Genomic DNA, 17535 nt, shown 5'->3' with positions numbered 1-17535 from the left:
CCTGAGCCGCTCGTGAGCTGCCTGAAGCTTAGGGGTCACAAGCTACCTACTGCAGGCTAGCAGAGAATTAATTCTACATGCTTGTCAAGTGGTACGGCCATTGGAAAACGTTTCTTAGATGGTAACAGCAAGAAGCTGGGAACAAGCAGGGTGGGAACCACTTTTTCCAGTGCCTGAGTTTCCTCAAAGAAATGTCAAGCTATAGCTCTAGATGCAGTGGGGGAGATAAACATTTTCCCTCCCTGTGCCTCACCCAGCATTCACTGGGTACCATTGGACTGCAGTGGGATACCACCCCAAATCAGACTGAAGCCAGTATGCCCACCAGGTATTATGCGCCCTGGGGAGCTGCACAGAGGTATGAGGAGCATCGGTGCATACACTGTTACCAGCATATTTGCGGCATCTCCTAAGCACATGAATGGAATTGGACGTGAATGTATGCCTGTGCCCTAGCTGTTTGTCTGTGCTAGCATGGTGAATGTGCTCACAGGGATCCAGGCTCTAAGAATGCACCCTCTCATTTGCAGAGGGTGGACTAAACGTCTTACAAAAGCCACTCACTGTGGCAACAGCAGATAGAGCATTGGGATTCTTTGAAGCCTGACTTCCCTTTTTATTGACTTTTTTATTAGTAGTATTTGTTAAGCACTGTGTGCTCAAAACTTTCAAGGCAGAATGATACGGCCTCTGCTCCCAGGCTCTAACTGCAGGTTTGATGCTGGAACCTACATTTATACAAGTGACACTGCCATACCCTGCGCCATCTGCCGAGGGGCTGGACCTGACTGCCTGGCAGGCAATCAGACAATGAAAGCTTCATGGAAAAATCTGCAACACGAAAGGAGCATCACATGACTAAAATACACAATGTTTTTTTTACCAGGAAAGATTTTTAGGATGGGAAGATCTTTCTAACATAAACTGGAATCACTTCAGCTTTTGAATTCTCTCTCTGTTTCTTCCTCTCTGAAATGACCCCAGGCTGGCCCTTGCCCTTGCTTTGGGGAATGTACTTCTGATTTGTATCTCAGGAGGCTGAGAGATATGGAATAAACTCTCATTACCTCTTGCTAATGTAAAGCACCACACAGCAGATGCCTGAAGCCCTGCTCAGTGGGGTCGATGTAAAACAATAGCGGACCCCTGGCAGGACCTTTCCTTCAACTTCCACAGGACCCACTGTAATGGAGAGAGCGGTCTGAGGCTGTCCATTTAAAAAGCCTTGCCTTCACAAAGCCTGCAGCAATGTGGCCATCACTAGGAAGAGCCTTCTTGTTGTGCTAACTAGGAGTTCTCATTAATTGGTATCACTATCAGAGTCCCGGGCCTCAGTGTAAGCAGCAGGGGTTATACCGCATGAGAAAGCCCCCATGCAATGGCATTGCTGTGGGTTAATAGAGTACTAACGAGCTGAAAGGCGAGAGCCTGCACTAGGAAACACAGGACCAGATCACAAAAAACACAGCACAACCCCAGGCATATTTAGTCTGGGGTACCCCGGCTGCCACAGGGGCTTGCATGGAAATAGCCACACCACTGTAGGTTACAAGGAGTCAGCGGCAACGTCCCAAGAGCCATCATTTCCACCCAGCTGTGTGGGCCAAGAGGAAAACTCAACGCAGCACTGCACAGAGGCTGCAGCATGGCTCTCCTGCACAAGGCCAGGGACCTTCCCTTGTGGGGAGTGAGGTCAGCGGTGATTTGGGCTTTTGAAGTGTTCTGTAGCTTTTGTGCTACAGAAGAAGTAGTACCATACGGTCCCTGCTTCCAGGCACTCCTGGGAGTGGCACGTTACATTGCCATCTCTTACAGCCTGAAATTATACTAACCCCCACCTATTTTTCAGAGGCCACATCTACATTTTTAGTGAAAGGCAGATGCAGGAGGGTCTTGGGACCAGACTCTCTCTTCTGTGCCTGTGAGCCTGCGAGTGCAGCCACCCAGAGTCCTCCAAGACCTAAGCGTCCAAGGGGCTTGGGTGCATTCATACACTGCTGGTACCACTCACAGGTTGTCCTCAGGAGTGGGTGATGATGCTAGGTGAGCTGAAGGTAGGCAACACTTGCATTTCTTCATTTGGTTGCAGTAAAGACATAGACAATTAAAAAGAAAACCTTTTCACAGCATGCTTACAATAAACATAGTCATTCTCTATCATACAGAGTAACGCCTTATACATAAATAATTTTAATGTCTTGCTCTTTCACGGAAAGTAACAGAGAAAAACCTTCAAGGTTGATACAGGGGAGCTGGCATTGCAAATCACATAGGGTCAAACCTAAATCCTGCAACCAAACATCCTGGCATTTGGTTCTAGAGTTGACTTACACACTGCCTCCCTCCCCTGCCCTGGAAGGAACTGAATCAGGGCCCTCCTTGAAAGTCCACCCCCATCATCAACCTCTGGTTATGGATCCCAACCCTGCAACCTCGGCCCCATCGCTGAAATCCAGTCCTTTACATTTGCAGTGGTATGAAATCCTGGTCAGCAGCTGCAGGAGGAGCCGTTGCCTTCTTCAAGGTGCGTTATCCATAGGTTTTTCAGAGGTGACTGAACTAACTAAGCCTACCCAAGCCGGATCCCTTGCAGCTATTTCTATTTCTTGGCTGACAAGCTGGTTACCAAAGCAGCAAGGTATTGCACAGTCTAGCAACATTTGACTAAAACTGGGAGCGTTTATGCAGAACAGCAGTGTGGGAACAGATAAAGAAGCTAGCAGGGCTGCAATGAGAAATCTGAGCTTTGTTCAAGGAGACAGCAGCATTTGACTCTACCTGAGCTGGCAAGGAGATCCCATTCCCAAAGCAAAATAAAATATGTCATTCTTTTCAGCAGATGAAATTCTTCCCAGTGGTTTGTTCCTCCCAGGATCATAGTATGTGATCTCATTGTCTTTAAAGTCTTTCCCCTGAGGAAGCCGATCGTTTAATATAGACTACAGCGTTAGCATCCGGTATTAAATCAGTCAGGCTACTCTGAAACGAGGCGAGTGGGCGTCCTGGAAAGGAAATAAAAGGACAAGTTTAATAGAGGAGACAGGTGCACCTTGACCCACGCTATTTATTGCAAGGGACACAGGAACACACTGCTTGCTCAACGGAGGGTCACTCCACCCTGCCATAGATGTGTTTTACACTCCCAGTAAACTCCAGATGCTCACCGAGTGTGCACAAGGAATGCAAAATCGGGCCCCATAGCCTTTTACATCATGCTTTGCTTTACGGAGTTGCCTTAAGAGGGACTAGCGTGTTCCCACAGCTCTCATTAATCCAAACAGCAAAGTTGGGCACTCTGCATTTCAGCCACGCGCTTTTGGCATCTTTGGCTGCAAAGATGCACTGCAAAAACATGAGGAAGAAAAATTTCAGCAAAGGAAACGCTAACAGACTGCAGGCACCGTGCGGGATGGCAGGGATCAGCGTCCGAGCCAGGCACTGCAGAAAGTGTCTTCGGTCCCACATGCTGCTTCTGCATCCCCACCGCTGTTTTAAGTGGGGTTCCTTCCAGCCAGGCCCTGAACACAGCAACTAACAGCTGCCCCGTGAGGAAGCCAGATGTGATGCATTAGGCACAACTCACACAATACATGGCTGGTGTGAAACCGGCTCAAAGAGATTTATGTTGCATCAGTATAAGTGCTCTTATGTCACTAGTTTGCCACATGCCAATTGCACACGAACCAATGAAAGAGCTGTGGTTTTGGTGGTTTGGGGATTTTTTTTATGTCATGTGAGCCGACAAGACGTGATTCTTCAGCACCATTGCTGAAAACACTCATTTACCTCATTTAGTGTTTCGCTTTATAATTAACAATTTAGCCCACGATTGAAGTGTCAGCTAAATGAGGTAATTTATAATAATTCTGAAAACACGCTAACCATAAGAGGCTATAATCAGAGCTAATTACAGGGCCATTTTGGAAATCCATTGGTTTGGGGCTTTAGTTTTGATAAAGGGGATAACAACTTGTAAGCTATGATTCTTTTAATTATAACAATAGTAACCACCTTCTTTAACGCAGCTTCTTTCATCTCGAAAAACCCCACAGCTTTTTGCAAACTACACATACCGCAGGAATTGTTTAGCCTAACACACAAAGTGAAGCCATCTCTGCATGAAATAAGTAACTGTTTAACAATACCTAGCAGTCTTGTGCAAAATTTGAAGAGGAAAGAATCCGGAGAAGGAGAGTATCATTTCCCTTGTGTGTCCTAACAAATACTCAGGGGATCCTTATGCCCACCACAGCTGCCACCTGACCTTGAGAATAAGAAAGGCAGCTTTTACATGTGCCCATAGACTCAAGGCACTATGGAGGAGGGCGGCAGCATCATCCCCACTCGCAACCGAGGAAGCAGGGGCACCAGGCAGCAGCATCCTGTCACGTCTGCCCAAGCTCACCCGTCCACGTCCTCCGCTGGGTGATGATGAAACTCTGGCACTGCGATTGGGAGTTACAAATTGCGGCAGCTTCCTCGGCGCTGTGAACGGAGAGCAGGCATCCCAGGTGGCTGTAGGATGGCCAGCACTTGTAGTCTTCTCCTTCCACTGTTCGGAAGCCCTTTATGGAGATGTAGTCTGGGAACAGAAAGAGGGTATTTAGGGAAACTCTTTAAGTGCACTTTCAGAGACTAGTTACAATACATACTTCATATTTCACGCTTTAGGGAAACTCTTACTCTGATAGCAGTAGATTGAACTGACCTGCTTGGATGGAGTGGGTGGAGCTGCAAAGATAAAAGCAACCCAAATGCTGGCTTTTAGTTCTGCAGGACAGCAACTCCTCCACGGATATAAGAGTGGGCAGAGCTCTCAAGGGTGAAGGCACAGGGGAGTGACCGCAGGAGTGGGCGAGAGGGGGAGGCTGCTGTGCAGGCCCACCTTCCTAGCAGGGCTCTGGAGAAGCCAACCTCACAATGGCCTCTCCTACACCTCAGTCTCAACAGCAGAACCAGCTCATCACAGATCCAGCACCGAGCTACACAGGCACACGCTGATCCACCCGTCATGGTGCCACCCACACATACAGGAGGTTTAGGAACCCCAGTGGGGGAAAGGGAGGCCAGATCCTGCTCTCCGGTGGGATACAAAAGAGCTGACAAGCCTGAGCAGGCGATGTTCAGGCTATTGTTTACTGACTGCTAAGAGGCTCTCCCCACCTTCCCACACCTGTAGGATGGTGATCATTTTGGTACATTGCTACTGGGCCAGTTGCAAAGCCAAGGGGTAGGTGTTGTTGGAAAATACTGGCAATTCCTGTTAAAGCTGCTGGTCCTTCAGTGCAAATGAATGGATCTTTGTTCATAACTGTGCAAATTCCAGTTCTTTCAGGCATAAAGGGATTTCCTTCTGCAAGCCACCATCATCACCCCGCCGTTGCAAGTGAACGCTCAGGAAAATGTAAGCCACAGTAACCACTGGACTTTGGAAGCCTTCATTTTGATTAGCCTCATCTCTACCACCAAATGGGTCCTTTTCAGAGGAACGCACCTCACAGAGGCTCATTTATCCATCCACAGGTCCAACAGGATGGTCTTCAGAAAAAAGAAATTTAGTGGGTACCAAGGCACTAGCTACTCTGCCACAACCACCTCGGTGTTGTGACCTCCCCAGTGTACATTCCCATAATAACATGTGCTCAGCAGTCAGAAGCCACCAAGTGAAATAGGAAGTTTCAATATCATCCCAGAAAACTGACCCACTGGTCCAGCTGGTAAGATGACCCCGCAGAGGGACATGAGAGACTCAGTTTGCTGCTCTGGTCTAGTTGCTTAAGCTATCCCAAATATATTCACTTGAAACACTGCAGCACATTAGGAAAAGAGTATTTAGAAGCAGTGCAAAGTTATGTCCATATGTAGGCCAGATTGTCTGCACTGCGTTTACATTGCAAAACAATGCAATCTTGCACAGCGCCCGTGAAGAAACAACAAAAGGCTGCTCAAGAAAAGACACTTTTGGTGCTTGTCCTTGTGACTAAATAGTGCTTGAATGTATGGGAGACCAGAATTTTACCAGTTACAAAGTTCCTTACTCCCTCAGTAGTTATGTTACTTAAAGCATTCAAATTCATGTACCTTTTAAATGAAGAGTTCTTTTCTGCAGATAGAGCCCGGACTTGTACAGATGTAAAACCTTTTCAAAAGCTTTCAGGGTTTCATTTATTCCATATCGTAAATCACCTACATTTAAAGAAAGATACGACAAAGATGCATAATTCCATGCAATATCATTCAGAGACTTCTAATAAAGAATTTTATGGATATTAGCTGGTACCTGTTGCGTTCAGAATATCACTCAAAAAAGGCCGCAAAGCTGGTGGTGCAGAGTGTGGCAAAAGATAGGTGAAAAAATACCTGCAAAAAATCCCACAGACTGATTAGAATACAGTGGCTTAATTTCCCTGGTGATCAAGTTGTCTGCATTTTTCCCTGACTTGATTATCCATATCAAACTAGTAAGTCTGCTTGGGTTATTAAGTTATGCCTGAGCACTTCATGGGCATCTCACAGACCGCTCCTGTGACTTGGGCTGGAACACTGGTCCTTGCAGCACAGCACGTAGCCAAGCACGGCATGAAATCTGCCTTGCAAAGGCTCACGCAACGGAACTTTCCCTCATTCCCCGGGGCCATTTTTGTGCATTAAGCAATGGATTTCCCATCAAGAAAAGACCTATATGGAAGATGACCCATGCAAGACCTTTCCCTTGCTCTGGAAATGTTTGGCATTCTTATTACCCCTGGAAAGGCTGGACATTCCCTTATTCATTCCCTGAACCTTCTAGAAAACCCCTGTTCTACAAGACACAAGTTCGTTACGGCAAGAATCTATGCAGGTATTTGCCCTTTAACACCGAGTCCTGCAAATACAAGCTCTCTTACTAAGTCCTTCTGTGTAAATATCCAGCTTCCCTCCATACTTAACCTGCCAAGCATCAACCACGAGTGGAAGTCCTCACACTTTCAGCTGGTGGCCTTCAGAAGTGCTGCAGCCGTCTCAGGTACCTGCCCATTACCTGTTTCAGCGCTCTTCCAGAGGTGCCCATAGTCTCCGTAGGGAGACACGGAGTTCAGGGGAAGAGCTATCCAGCCTGTTCCCAACAACGGGGGCTCAAAGCTGGTGGGCTTTGGCAGGTAGCCCGCGCTGCCACTGCTTTCAGCAAACGTAGCCCGTGGATGTCAAATGCCAGGGCTTGTTCCGCAAACAATAAATTCACAGGTGCAACCTTTGGGGCAAGTTTCTAGAGGGCGTTGGGGAAAGGGAGCAGCAGAAGAAAGATGCCTGTATTCTCACCAGACAACAACTACACTGTTTTCCTGCCTTATAAGGAAAATAAACTTGCTTCAAAGTGATCCTTAACTCCTCTTTGACAGGGGTGAGGGGGAATCACTCCATGGAAGAAATGCGAGATGCTGGAGGCTACATGGTAGTGTATGAGCTCAACCACGCCAGACTTCCTTCCCCCGCCTCACTGGACGTACCGATACGCATTGAAAAGATTCTTCTTTTCGTTTATTCCTTCGCATTTCCCAACCGCAGAGCATTTGAGAGGAAAGCTTTTTGTAGGGAAGTCGAGTGTGCAGTCGTTATCTTCCTTGCATGACAGTTCCTCAGTGCTGGCATCATCCATGTCTGTCACTTTTAGGTTTCCATCCACCATAACAAACTGCCTCGGCTGGAAATCCAAGAGGACTATTGAACCCAGGGGGGAATGTGCCAAGTAAAACAGCAGTTTCACAAGACTCAGGCAAATCTGAGAAAGAGAAGATGAATATGCATGGGAAAAGCAGATGAAAAACAGCTATTAAATTGGAAGTAGAACAAAGGGGAGGGCATTCAATGAAATTAAAGGGAAAAAAAAGCATATAGTACTTAAAAGGTAATTATATGTACGCTACAAAATTTATTATCAACATTGCCACAGGATTTGACTGTGGTAAGTAGTTTAGCAACATTTTTTAAAAATGTGCAGATACAAAGAGAGACATTTGCAGTTAGAGGAACTAGAGGAGAAAGCTGTGAGGAAAACAATAGCAGCCTTCATGTTTCAGGAGCTATATTGATTTGCTAGCTGAAATCAGAAGGGTTTTTTCCCACTCTGGCATAGAATTAATACATTCCCCTCCCTTCCCCCATGCTGCTCCATACAGACTGAGGCTCCATGGTCATTAATACCAGATTCATGCCTTGCTGCATCACTCAGCAGTATGAATTTGGGCACACAATCGTGCTTCTGACGAATTAGCCAAAGCATGCGATGCATTTAGTGCCAGCTTTTTTGCTTTTATGTCAACTTTCTGGCAGTGGGGAAAGGTCAGACAATACCTGAACCAGCAGAAAGCTTGGTAAATGATTTTTGAACAAACTAGAGCTAGAAGAGCACGTTTACAGTGCACCAGCACTTTGTTCAAGCAGCTTTTTGCAGCAGTTTTCATTCAGTATCGGGAGCCCTGGCACCAGACCAACTATCGTCAGCTAGGTGTGCCAGGCAGACCCGCGCCACCCCTCGCCGCCTCCGATAGCGATCTGTGCAGGCGCGAGGGTTTGTTCTTTTGGAACAGCTCGCAGAATCGCTGGTATCTGATGTGGCTCATCAGAGGGGAATCCCATCTGTTTAGACACCCTAATTAGGAAACAGGACTAGACAGTACCAGTGTAAATTCTGAATTAGTGTCTTCATCAGTCAAAAGATTATTAAAATCTTCGTGCCACCGTACCAGACCTTGTCATCAGCTAATCCAGCATCATGCGTTCCTAGCTCTACAGGAGCCTTTGGCACATTTGAGAAGATGAGGTGCTGGGAAAGCTATGTAGAAGCCAGTATGAAATAGTTTGTAAGCAGAAGTGGAACTCCACAGACTAAGAGAAATGACTCTGGAAGCTCTGATGCTGTTTTAACTTCATTAGTGAGGCCATCACAAGAATCCCAGCTTCACGTCCCGCAGCTGAGCGAGCACAGTTGCCACACTCCCCCTCTGGCTTGGATGGCAAGGCTCCGCTTCAACATTAAGGACCACATGCAGGCAGGGATTTTATTTTGGGACTTCTGTTGTGGTTTTATTTTGCCCAAAGCATTTCTTATTGATATTAAGGTACCCATGCTTCTATTTGATGCGCTCTTTCCTCCTGGGAACCAAACAAGTAGTAGCGAACCCCCAACAGAGACCTTGAGGCAAACTGTAATACAAGCTATAACCAAAATAAGTGCCGTGTCATAAGTCGTTTATGTTCCTGGGGAGCTTAAGCGTCCGTATGCTGGATGCTTAGGAGACAAGGCAGATCTCACTAACAGGGATGTGATTCTAGCACCTACAGCAGGAGGAAAGCAATTTAGTAGTGTTTGTACTACAGTAGTACCTAAAGGGCTGGGATCAGAAACATCATGCAAACACACGGTGACAGACAGGCTGCTCAGCTTGCTGCCTAAAATCGGCAACACGCAGAAAACAACAGACTCAGCGCGGCGAGGTGGCTTTCCCAGGTCAGACCCAGTCTGCTGAGGGGCCTCGCTAGGAAAGCCCCTCGGTGGAGCGGAACCATACAGAGGGAAAACCAGCAACATAGTGTAATTCTGGGTACCCAGCACCACCCCAGCCCTGAGCAAGATTTCGTGGCCGTTTCCTCCCAGATGTAGCTCTCTTAATACTTGCTTTACAGCAGCCAGACGCCAGGCTAGGGCTATTTTAAGGTGATTTAAAAGGAGTGAAAGCAAAACGGATTTAAGGACGATTTGCGGGAGCGAACAGCGTCAGCGCGACGATCCCGTTCGCGCCAGCGGTCACCGCGGGCTCTTCGCGTTTACCCAGTTTGCGGTCTGAAAGCGGCTGACAAAACCGCCTCGGCTTTGTTTTCTTACTTTAAATCTCTCCTCCCAGGGGGTCTGCAGAAGCTGAATCATCTCCAGGGGGGATCCCAGCTCCAGCATAGCTGTGACCCGTATTTCGGGATCTCCGCTGTTATCATAGCATTGACCGTGCAGCTGCCGGGAGAGAAGGAGCGACGGTCAGAGCGGCGCCGCCGCCCGCGCCAGCAGGTCCGGGACGCCCGGGGCAACACGGCCGGATCGCCTCAGCCCCGGCACCGAGCCGCACCGCCCCCCGAAAAATTTCCGTAGCCAGGGAGCACGCCCCGCAGCACCCCCCCCCCCCCCGCCCCGCCGTACCTGGACGATGCCGGGGTGCTGCAGGCGCCGCAGCAGCGTCACCTCCTTCAGCAGCTTGTAGGCGGCCAGGCGGCGGCAGCCCGCCGGCGCCCCGTACCGCCGCACGCACTGCCGCACCTCCCGGCCCGCCCCGTGCACCGACTTGAGGGCCACGGCGCCGCCGCCCGCCAGCGCCGCCCGCGCCACCACCTTGGTGAAGCCCCAGCCCAGCACGCTGACGCCCGTCGCCTGGCTCAGGTCGCCGCAGCCCAGCCCGCCCGCCGCCGCCTCCCCGCCGCCCGCCGCCAGCCGCCGCAGGTCGCGCCGCCGCTGCCGCAGCTCCTCCCGCAAGCCCGGCGGCAGCGCGACCGGCGGCGGCGGGGGGGAGCCCGGCTGCCCCTCGCCGCCACCGCCGCGGCCGGCCGGCAGCGCCAGCAGCGCCAGGGCCGGCAGCGCCAGCAGCGCCGCCGCGCTCAGCCGGGCGCCGCGCCGCGCCCGCACCGCCACCGCCACCGGCACCGCCGCCATGGGGAGCGGGGCTGCGCCGCGGCGGGCTCCGGCCGCTCTGCCGCGCTCCGCGGCGCTGGGGGGGCGAGCGCGGCCGAGGGGGCGGGGCGGGCGGGCGGGCGGCCTCCCCCGGCGCACCCGGCCCGGCCCGGCCCCGCGGCGCTGCCGCTGCCCGAGGGGCGCCCGCGGGCGCGGGGGGCAGCGGCCGCCCGCGGAGCGGAGGTCGCGGCGGCGGCGGAGCCGGAGCGGCTCCGCGGGGAGGGGGCAGTCGGAGGTGCCGGCAGCGAGGGGTCCGTCCCCGCAGGCGGCCGCCCCTCCCTTCCAGCGGAGCCCGCTTGTGGCAAAACCCGCGGCTTTCACGGGCGTGGATTGCGTCAGCGCTGCTGAGGTCACCGCGGGATGCAGCCGAGGGACGTAAACCGGCTGAAAATCAGTAAGAACTGAGAGACCCCGTTCCCGTGCCTTTGGAAAGTCTCAGGTTAGGTTTCTAAGAAAAGCAAACGCTGGCAGTCTCTCTCATTAGAAGGGTAAACCCTGTCAGGTTGAAACAGCAATACGCTTCCCAAAGCGTGGAATTGTAATTGTTTCCAGAAAAAAAAAAACCCACACCAAACCCCTCCTCCATCAAAACCAGCCAATCCAGGCAGAAAACGCAACTTTATCGGTTATTCGTGAGGAAATCGATCGGCCTGGTGACACACAGCCAGCGCAGGGCTGCCTTCTGTGACACAGGTGCCTGCGAAGGCGAGGAAGCGGGACGGGGCGCCTGCCTCGCCTCTGCCCCCCGTTTTCTACCCGTGTCTGCACCGGGCGCTGCCGTGCCCAAAGCCAGTCGAGTTAGCTTAGGGCAGAGGCAGGTGCGGTTTTTCTGCCTCTGCTTTAGGTGATGCGCGGTTAACTCTCTTCACTGAGTGGCCTGAAACACCGGCCCGATGGGCTCATTCACTTTTCTATTTACCATTACGCTGCTGGGTTAGAAATTAAAATAACGCTCTGCCTCTCCACCTGATTTGCTTCAGTTTCTGCTGTAATTTCTTCGGCGGCGTAACTAGCCTGAGAGACCCTCCCCAGAAAGGGAGCGCAGCGATGCACGGCCCGTGCGGTAACCTGCTCCTGACAGCACGCCTGGGCTGGGCGGATGCGCGTCTCCCTTTCCCTCTGCTAGCCCGGGTGGCTGCTATTTCCGACCCGCTGCCCTGCCTCCGCGGGACCCAGCTCTGCTGAGAGCCTGCACTTTCTGCTTGCACCCGGAGACCGGCGGGACACGGTGGGTGAGATTACACAGGGTTTGTCCTGGCCTGACACTTGGTCCTGCAGCGTTGCCGCTGCCCTCGGACTCGTCTGCTCCTCCTTGCCTCCCTCCACGTACAGCAGTGCGTTGCCTCTCTCCTGACTCACTCGTAACACAGAACACGTGCTGCTCAGGTCACTTTCTCGAGCCTCCCCTGCAAAGGAACCTTTGTGAAACCTCGCTGAGAAACTCAACTTTAATATCACGGCCTGCGGGATAGAGATTTTCAGAAATTACAGCAAGGCAGCTATCATGACTGGTGATCCCCAAGACTATTTTAATAAAAATAATGAATATAAGCAGTTGATTATAAACAGCTTCCTTCCCAAAAGCCTGCAGAAAGCTTCCCCTCTGCTTCTCGTTGGTTCAACGTCACAGGAGCAGCGTGTGAGCAGGTAGGAGCAGCAGCACCGCAGCGGAGTACAGCTGCTCTGTAAGACAGCAGGAAAAATGAACTCTGATTTCATCAGGACATTTCCAGATGACAGAGTTTGGGAGGAAAGGCAGACCCACAGTTCGACGATATGTAAAATAATGTAGATCTCAGGCCGCCTGTGCTTATCCGTGCACATATAGGTTAGGGGCTGATCCCAGAACAGCTCTTTCGGTAGCTGAATTTCCTTTGTTGCTTTTTAACCTTAATAGCTCTTTAATTACTGCCCTTATTTTCAAATCAAGTATACATCTGTGTCACATTAATGAATATTCATTGTCATTGGAGAGCTATTAAATGCATTTTTACCCATGTTTCCAAGGGAATAGATGCCAGCTGACTGTGGTATTATCTAATTTCAGCCTGTCCTCAGCACCGTAATAGCATCAAGACCTATTAGAGAAGACTCACAGATACATAAAACTAATAATGATTAATTATTTATTTGGTTTATAGTAGCACTTAAGGATTCCTGCCAAAATCATGGCTCTGCTGTGCAAGGCTTCTTGCAGACAACAGCACAAGAGGAGGCCTCGCTTGATGGAGCTGACACCTTGAACGGGACACACAGCAAAGTGCTGCAGCAAGGATGCAACAGGGGAGCACGTGGTCATTTGAGTGTCCTTTAGTTCCTTGGAGGGTTCGTGCATAGGGAAGAAGGGAGAGGAGGTAAAGAGGGAAGAGATGGGAGGTGGGGGGGGAGCAAGACCAGGATCAACACATAGCAGAAGAGCTGGAAAGACCTCACCGAGCTGGACTCTTCCCTAGTGCTTGGTGCCAGTAGGCCCTGCTAGGATCCTCGGGGTGAATCCAGCACAATCACTTACTGGACACTGCCGGTGCCTCAGGAACTGGAGATGCTCCAGTGTCTGCTTGTGGCTTACAGTGCTGTGATCTTCTGCAGAAATGGACTGAGAGCAAGGATTAATATAATAAAGTCCAATAAAGTCCATTTGAAAAGAAGGAAGCAGTTCTTTAATATTTTTACAGTGGGTCTGTACTGGAGGAACAACTTCTCCAGCACTGGACCAGTAAGGATGCTGGCATGGGGTAAAGGGTCTGAGACCCTCAGCTGGACCTCATTGTGGGGGCACTATAGATAGGAAGCAAATCCTATAGATGGACCAAAGAGGAGAAGGACAGCTGGAGCATGGTCTCATGCTTTGTGATGGTCTTGTCTCAATAGCAGATGTTGCTTAGATCCAGGGAAGGCCTCCTGTTGCAGCTTTCATGGTATAACCACACCGAGTGCAAATGCATGTATAGTTATTCGGTGGGGGCACAAGGCCCACCACATCCTAGGAGCACCAGGTTTTCTGAAGATACGGTGGTTAGGTGTGCTGCCCACCTCTACCACACTGCTCTGAAGCTGCTGTGGTGAAGAAAGCAACTAGGAGCTGGCCATGGCTGGATAAATGAGCCTGAAGGGGAACAAAATATCCCAATTCCTGCTCTGCATATGAGGCTCCAGCAATAAAGGACAGTATCTTACACTTTCTTATCTACATTCATTCCCCCAGAGGCTGTAGATGGAGCAGAAGGCTGACCACTGTTCAGAAAATATCAGGCTGTGCTATAAGTGCAATGACCGTGGTTGAATCCTGTGCTTCTGAGCTTCTCCTGGCTTCCTGCAAGGGCTAGGAAGAGATTCCTCTCATGCAAAAGTGTGGTGATTTTTCCCACTTCACTGCTGGCACTGCTAGCCGGGCTCCTCTCTGGAAATGTAGGTGAGTCTGTACAGGAGGTGTAGATGCAAACTGGGAGTCTCCTGTGCTCCTGGCTAGCTGGGGTGAGAAAGGATCCTGTTCTCTCATGCCAGCAGTGAAGGAATTTGCCTTCCTCTGAAAGACAGAGGCTCCTCTGGATGCATGTCCGTAACTGGTTCCCTCCTGTCCCAAGAGGTCTCGGCAGCAGCATTTTCCCCGTTTCTTGTCCATGACACTGATCTAAAGGGGATAAGGTCAAGCTCTTGGGTTAGCATAAAAAACCTGGGAAGAAATCCTAAGGGGAAGTCCAGGCTCTGAGCACATACATGAAAGTCCTGGGCAGCAATCCAGAAGAGGGAGGCAAAGAGTTGATAGGTCTGGGAGGAGGATCAAAGAAATGTACAGGAGGAAGACTTAGACACCTCTGATAAGGACTCTTTGGAGTGAGTGTTGCCACCAGTGCCCTCACCTGTGGGGGCAGCTGCTTACCTGGACTCCTGCCAGCTGAGCTTCTGGCTGCCTCCAAAGAGTTCCTTGTCCATCTGCAAGCATGCACATCTGGGGCAGGGTGAAAGCAAGAGGTGCTGCTGGAGGGCAGGCTCCTTCCTCCAGGGTACAGGGGCAGGCGCCATCCTGAGCAGCCTGGCTTTGCAGTTCCATGTCAACTGAGAAACCTTTCTGCATCCAGCCTCCAGGCAGGCGCACCACACAGGGCTGTGCCGGGCCCCACCAGGGTGGCACCCAGGGAAAAATCACCCCACCAGCCATTTCCAGATTTTTCTTTGCTTTGCCCAAGAGCCAGAAAAAGAAGAAAATTAGCTGCAGGTATGATACTTTCCTACAAGCAGCTGGGAAGAGCACGGGGGATGCAAACCTTGCTCTGCTTTTTTGCCTTACTGACCACAATCCCTAGCAGAGTGCTTGGTGCAGATAATGATTGCTTGACCCAGAAGTGAAATAACGTGTTTCTCTTCCCCAGAATAAGGAGAAACTGTCCTTTTCTGTGGTGTCCAAGAAAGCTGCAGCCCCCAGGTCTTTTTATAGCCTGTGCCAGGCACAGCTGTGTCTCCCTAGGCACTTCTGGCCTGAAGTTTCTCAATAGAGTTTGGCAGAGCCTATGCCAGCACCCAGTTGGCATACAGGGCCCCAGGGTGCAGCTTTCCTGAACCTACTCCTTTTTTTTTTTCGTGGATGAGGGATTACCTCCTGGCTGGGGGTGCAGGATGAAACCGTGAGAACACGGCAGGGTGTTTGCACAACATCACAGGGCATCATCATCTGCTCCCGTGGTATGATGCCCTGGAGGAGCCAGGACAGCTCGTCTCCTAAGAGAAGGAGCTGTCAAGGCTGAGGAACGCTGCTCCTGTTGGGTCCGTGGACAAGGAGAGCTTGCCACCTGCTGGAAAGCGATCAGCATTGACAGGCGACAGTCTGGCAAGAGCTCTTGGGTGTAAGATGAGAAAGGCCTGTGTCAGCAGTCCCCGGAGAGCTGGATGGCATTTGGGCTTGCAGAGAGAGCAGGAGGAGCTTCCTCTGAGGAGGGTAAGCACAGAGCAGGCAGGATGCTCTGGTCCCAGGCAGATGAGGTCTGACAAAACTTGCTGCAGGGTTTTAACATGCTGCCACTCCCCTTGAGCCCTCCTTGGAGGTGTCCATCCCCATTGCAGAGGTAGCAGAAGGGAATACATGTTTGTGGGACTAATGCATCTCAACTCATCCATTAGTAGGGCAGAGCAGAGAGCTGGCGTGGTGGCATCACACATCTCCACAGCACGATTTGCCAGAGTCTGTCAAGCTGCCTGCGTGCTGTTCACAGTTTTCCCCACCAATCCCTACACCACCGAGATACTTCCCTCCCCGACATATTCTCAGGATTCAGCCTTTTGTTATGCCACCAGCACATCTAGCCCGACTGGCATGGAGCATCCTGCTCCCAACCACATCAGCTCCCAGGAACACACATCCAGCTGAAGAGTTCTCAGTTCTCCCAATGAGATTTTATTAATGTCTTAGGAGGATATGAGCAGATCTCCAGCACAAGGGATTGAAGAGCTGGTCTACCAATAGATGGACTAAAGCTTCCCTAGCAATGCAAGTATTGGTACCTCTGGGTATAAGTCATATGAATACATTATATAGCATTGCTTATGTTATCAAAAGCTGCATCAACCTTATTGGACTGCTATCCCACTGCTGCACTGAATGAGATGGTGCTCAACAGGAGCAGAACCAGGGAAACCTCTGGGACATTACTCTCCTGGTGTGGAAACTACCACAGGAACTTGACAGTGTACAGACTGTGTTCTTGTCTTTTTAATTCAAAAAGGTAATAAATAACCGTGGCAGCACCAAATGTCTTGAATTTCCTGTATTTCATGATAGATGAGGCGCAAACTCATATTAGGTATCCACATATTTCTGGAAGGTAGCATTTTCACATGATCATTTTTTCCCTAGCAGAGCCAGGCTGCAAGCCTGCATGCAGTGAGCAATTTTGGCACACCTGCAGAAGGGGGTGCAGGACCTGCTCCTGCCTCTGGCTCAAGTTGCAGATGTGTTTCTTCAGTGGCAAGATCATTTTAAGCAGCATTTGGTTCCAGACACTTATTTCCAACCCTGCTGTACCTACTAGACTGTCTGGTCCAAGCGTTTGTGTAGCTTTGTGGTGAGCCAGATGGGGGAAAATGATCCAAGTTAAAATAAACCCAGCAAGGCCCCCCCCAAAAGAACAGTGTCTCAGGAGAATGAGCACAGGCTGTGGGGAGGGGTAGAAGGCAGCAGGAGAGCCCCTTTCTACAATCCCACAGCAGGGATTGTGAATTTCCACTCTGAATAATATTGGAAGAAAAGTAGGAGAGACTGAAGAAAAATGAGGCAGAAGCAACAGGGAAAAGTAAGGCCACAGTCTCCGATTTTTGTTTCAGATTGCTCCTATCACTCATTCTTCTCATTTAGAGCAGGGATGGGAAAATTGCTTTGACCAAGAGAATAGCTCCAAACTTCTCTTCCCAAGTTCAGCCCAAACCTTGTGTTCTCCTGAGTTTTCTGATTTCGTTGTGTAAGTAGGAAACTCCCCAAACAAGGGCTTACTTAGACGATGTTGTGTTGTAAGTAAACTTAGTGGAAACTATCAGCTGGGATTTGAGCGTAGACTTGTGTGGAGCTCCAGGGACAGTCCAGTGAAAGGATGTCCTTTTCCAAGTCTGGTCAGAACCAAATAGTCCCCCAGGAAAACAACAGGCTTTGTAATTCCAGGTACACTTCCAGATCAAAGATGCTCACTAGAGTGACTCTCCTAAGGTTTTCTTCAGTAAATGATGAGGAAGGCTAGGAAAAATTTCAGTCTAGTAATCCTTTAAAGGGGCCTGCAAAATCTAACCTTTGATTAGTGTTAAGATCTTAAAAATCAGAAGAAATGCTACCACTACCACGTCAGGATACCCTCCCTGAG

General features: G+C 50.3%; 1 protein-coding gene across 1 annotated transcript; it reads right to left on the bottom strand.

Moving 5' to 3' along the window:
* Positions 1-2898: 2898 nt before the first annotated feature.
* LOC104027860 (extracellular tyrosine-protein kinase PKDCC) lies at positions 2899-10675 on the bottom strand. The gene is made up of 7 exons (XM_075712939.1): positions 10169-10675; positions 9863-9985; positions 7488-7759; positions 6281-6360; positions 6082-6186; positions 4406-4582; positions 2899-3002 (listed from the first exon to the last, which is right to left on the bottom strand). Exons 1-7 carry the CDS (start codon positions 10673-10675, stop codon positions 2899-2901), a joined length of 1368 nt encoding a protein of 455 aa, XP_075569054.1.
* Between the last annotated feature and the right edge of the window lie 6860 nt (positions 10676-17535).

This window comes from Pelecanus crispus, chromosome 6 (assembly GCF_030463565.1).
Source record: "Pelecanus crispus isolate bPelCri1 chromosome 6, bPelCri1.pri, whole genome shotgun sequence".
In the NCBI taxonomy this organism is placed as follows: Eukaryota; Metazoa; Chordata; class Aves; order Pelecaniformes; family Pelecanidae; genus Pelecanus; species Pelecanus crispus.
Note: the sequence above shows the minus strand (reverse complement) of the source record. Positions and strands in the feature narration are given on the sequence as shown.

What these genes read in the sequence shown, in the direction of transcription:
- LOC104027860 (XM_075712939.1), bottom strand. Translation starts at nt 10,675, where the DNA reads ATGGCGGCGGTGCCGGTGGCGGTGGCGGTGCGGGCGCGGCGCGGCGCC. An exon ending in TGATATTCTGAACGCAACAG is followed by an intron (nt 6,187 to 6,280) that starts GTACCAGCTAAT and finishes CTTTAAATGTAG; the next exon opens with GTGATTTACGATATGGAATA. An exon ending in AAGAACTCTTCATTTAAAAG is followed by an intron (nt 4,583 to 6,081) that starts GTACATGAATTT and finishes TTCTGTTCCCAG; the next exon opens with ACTACATCTCCATAAAGGGC.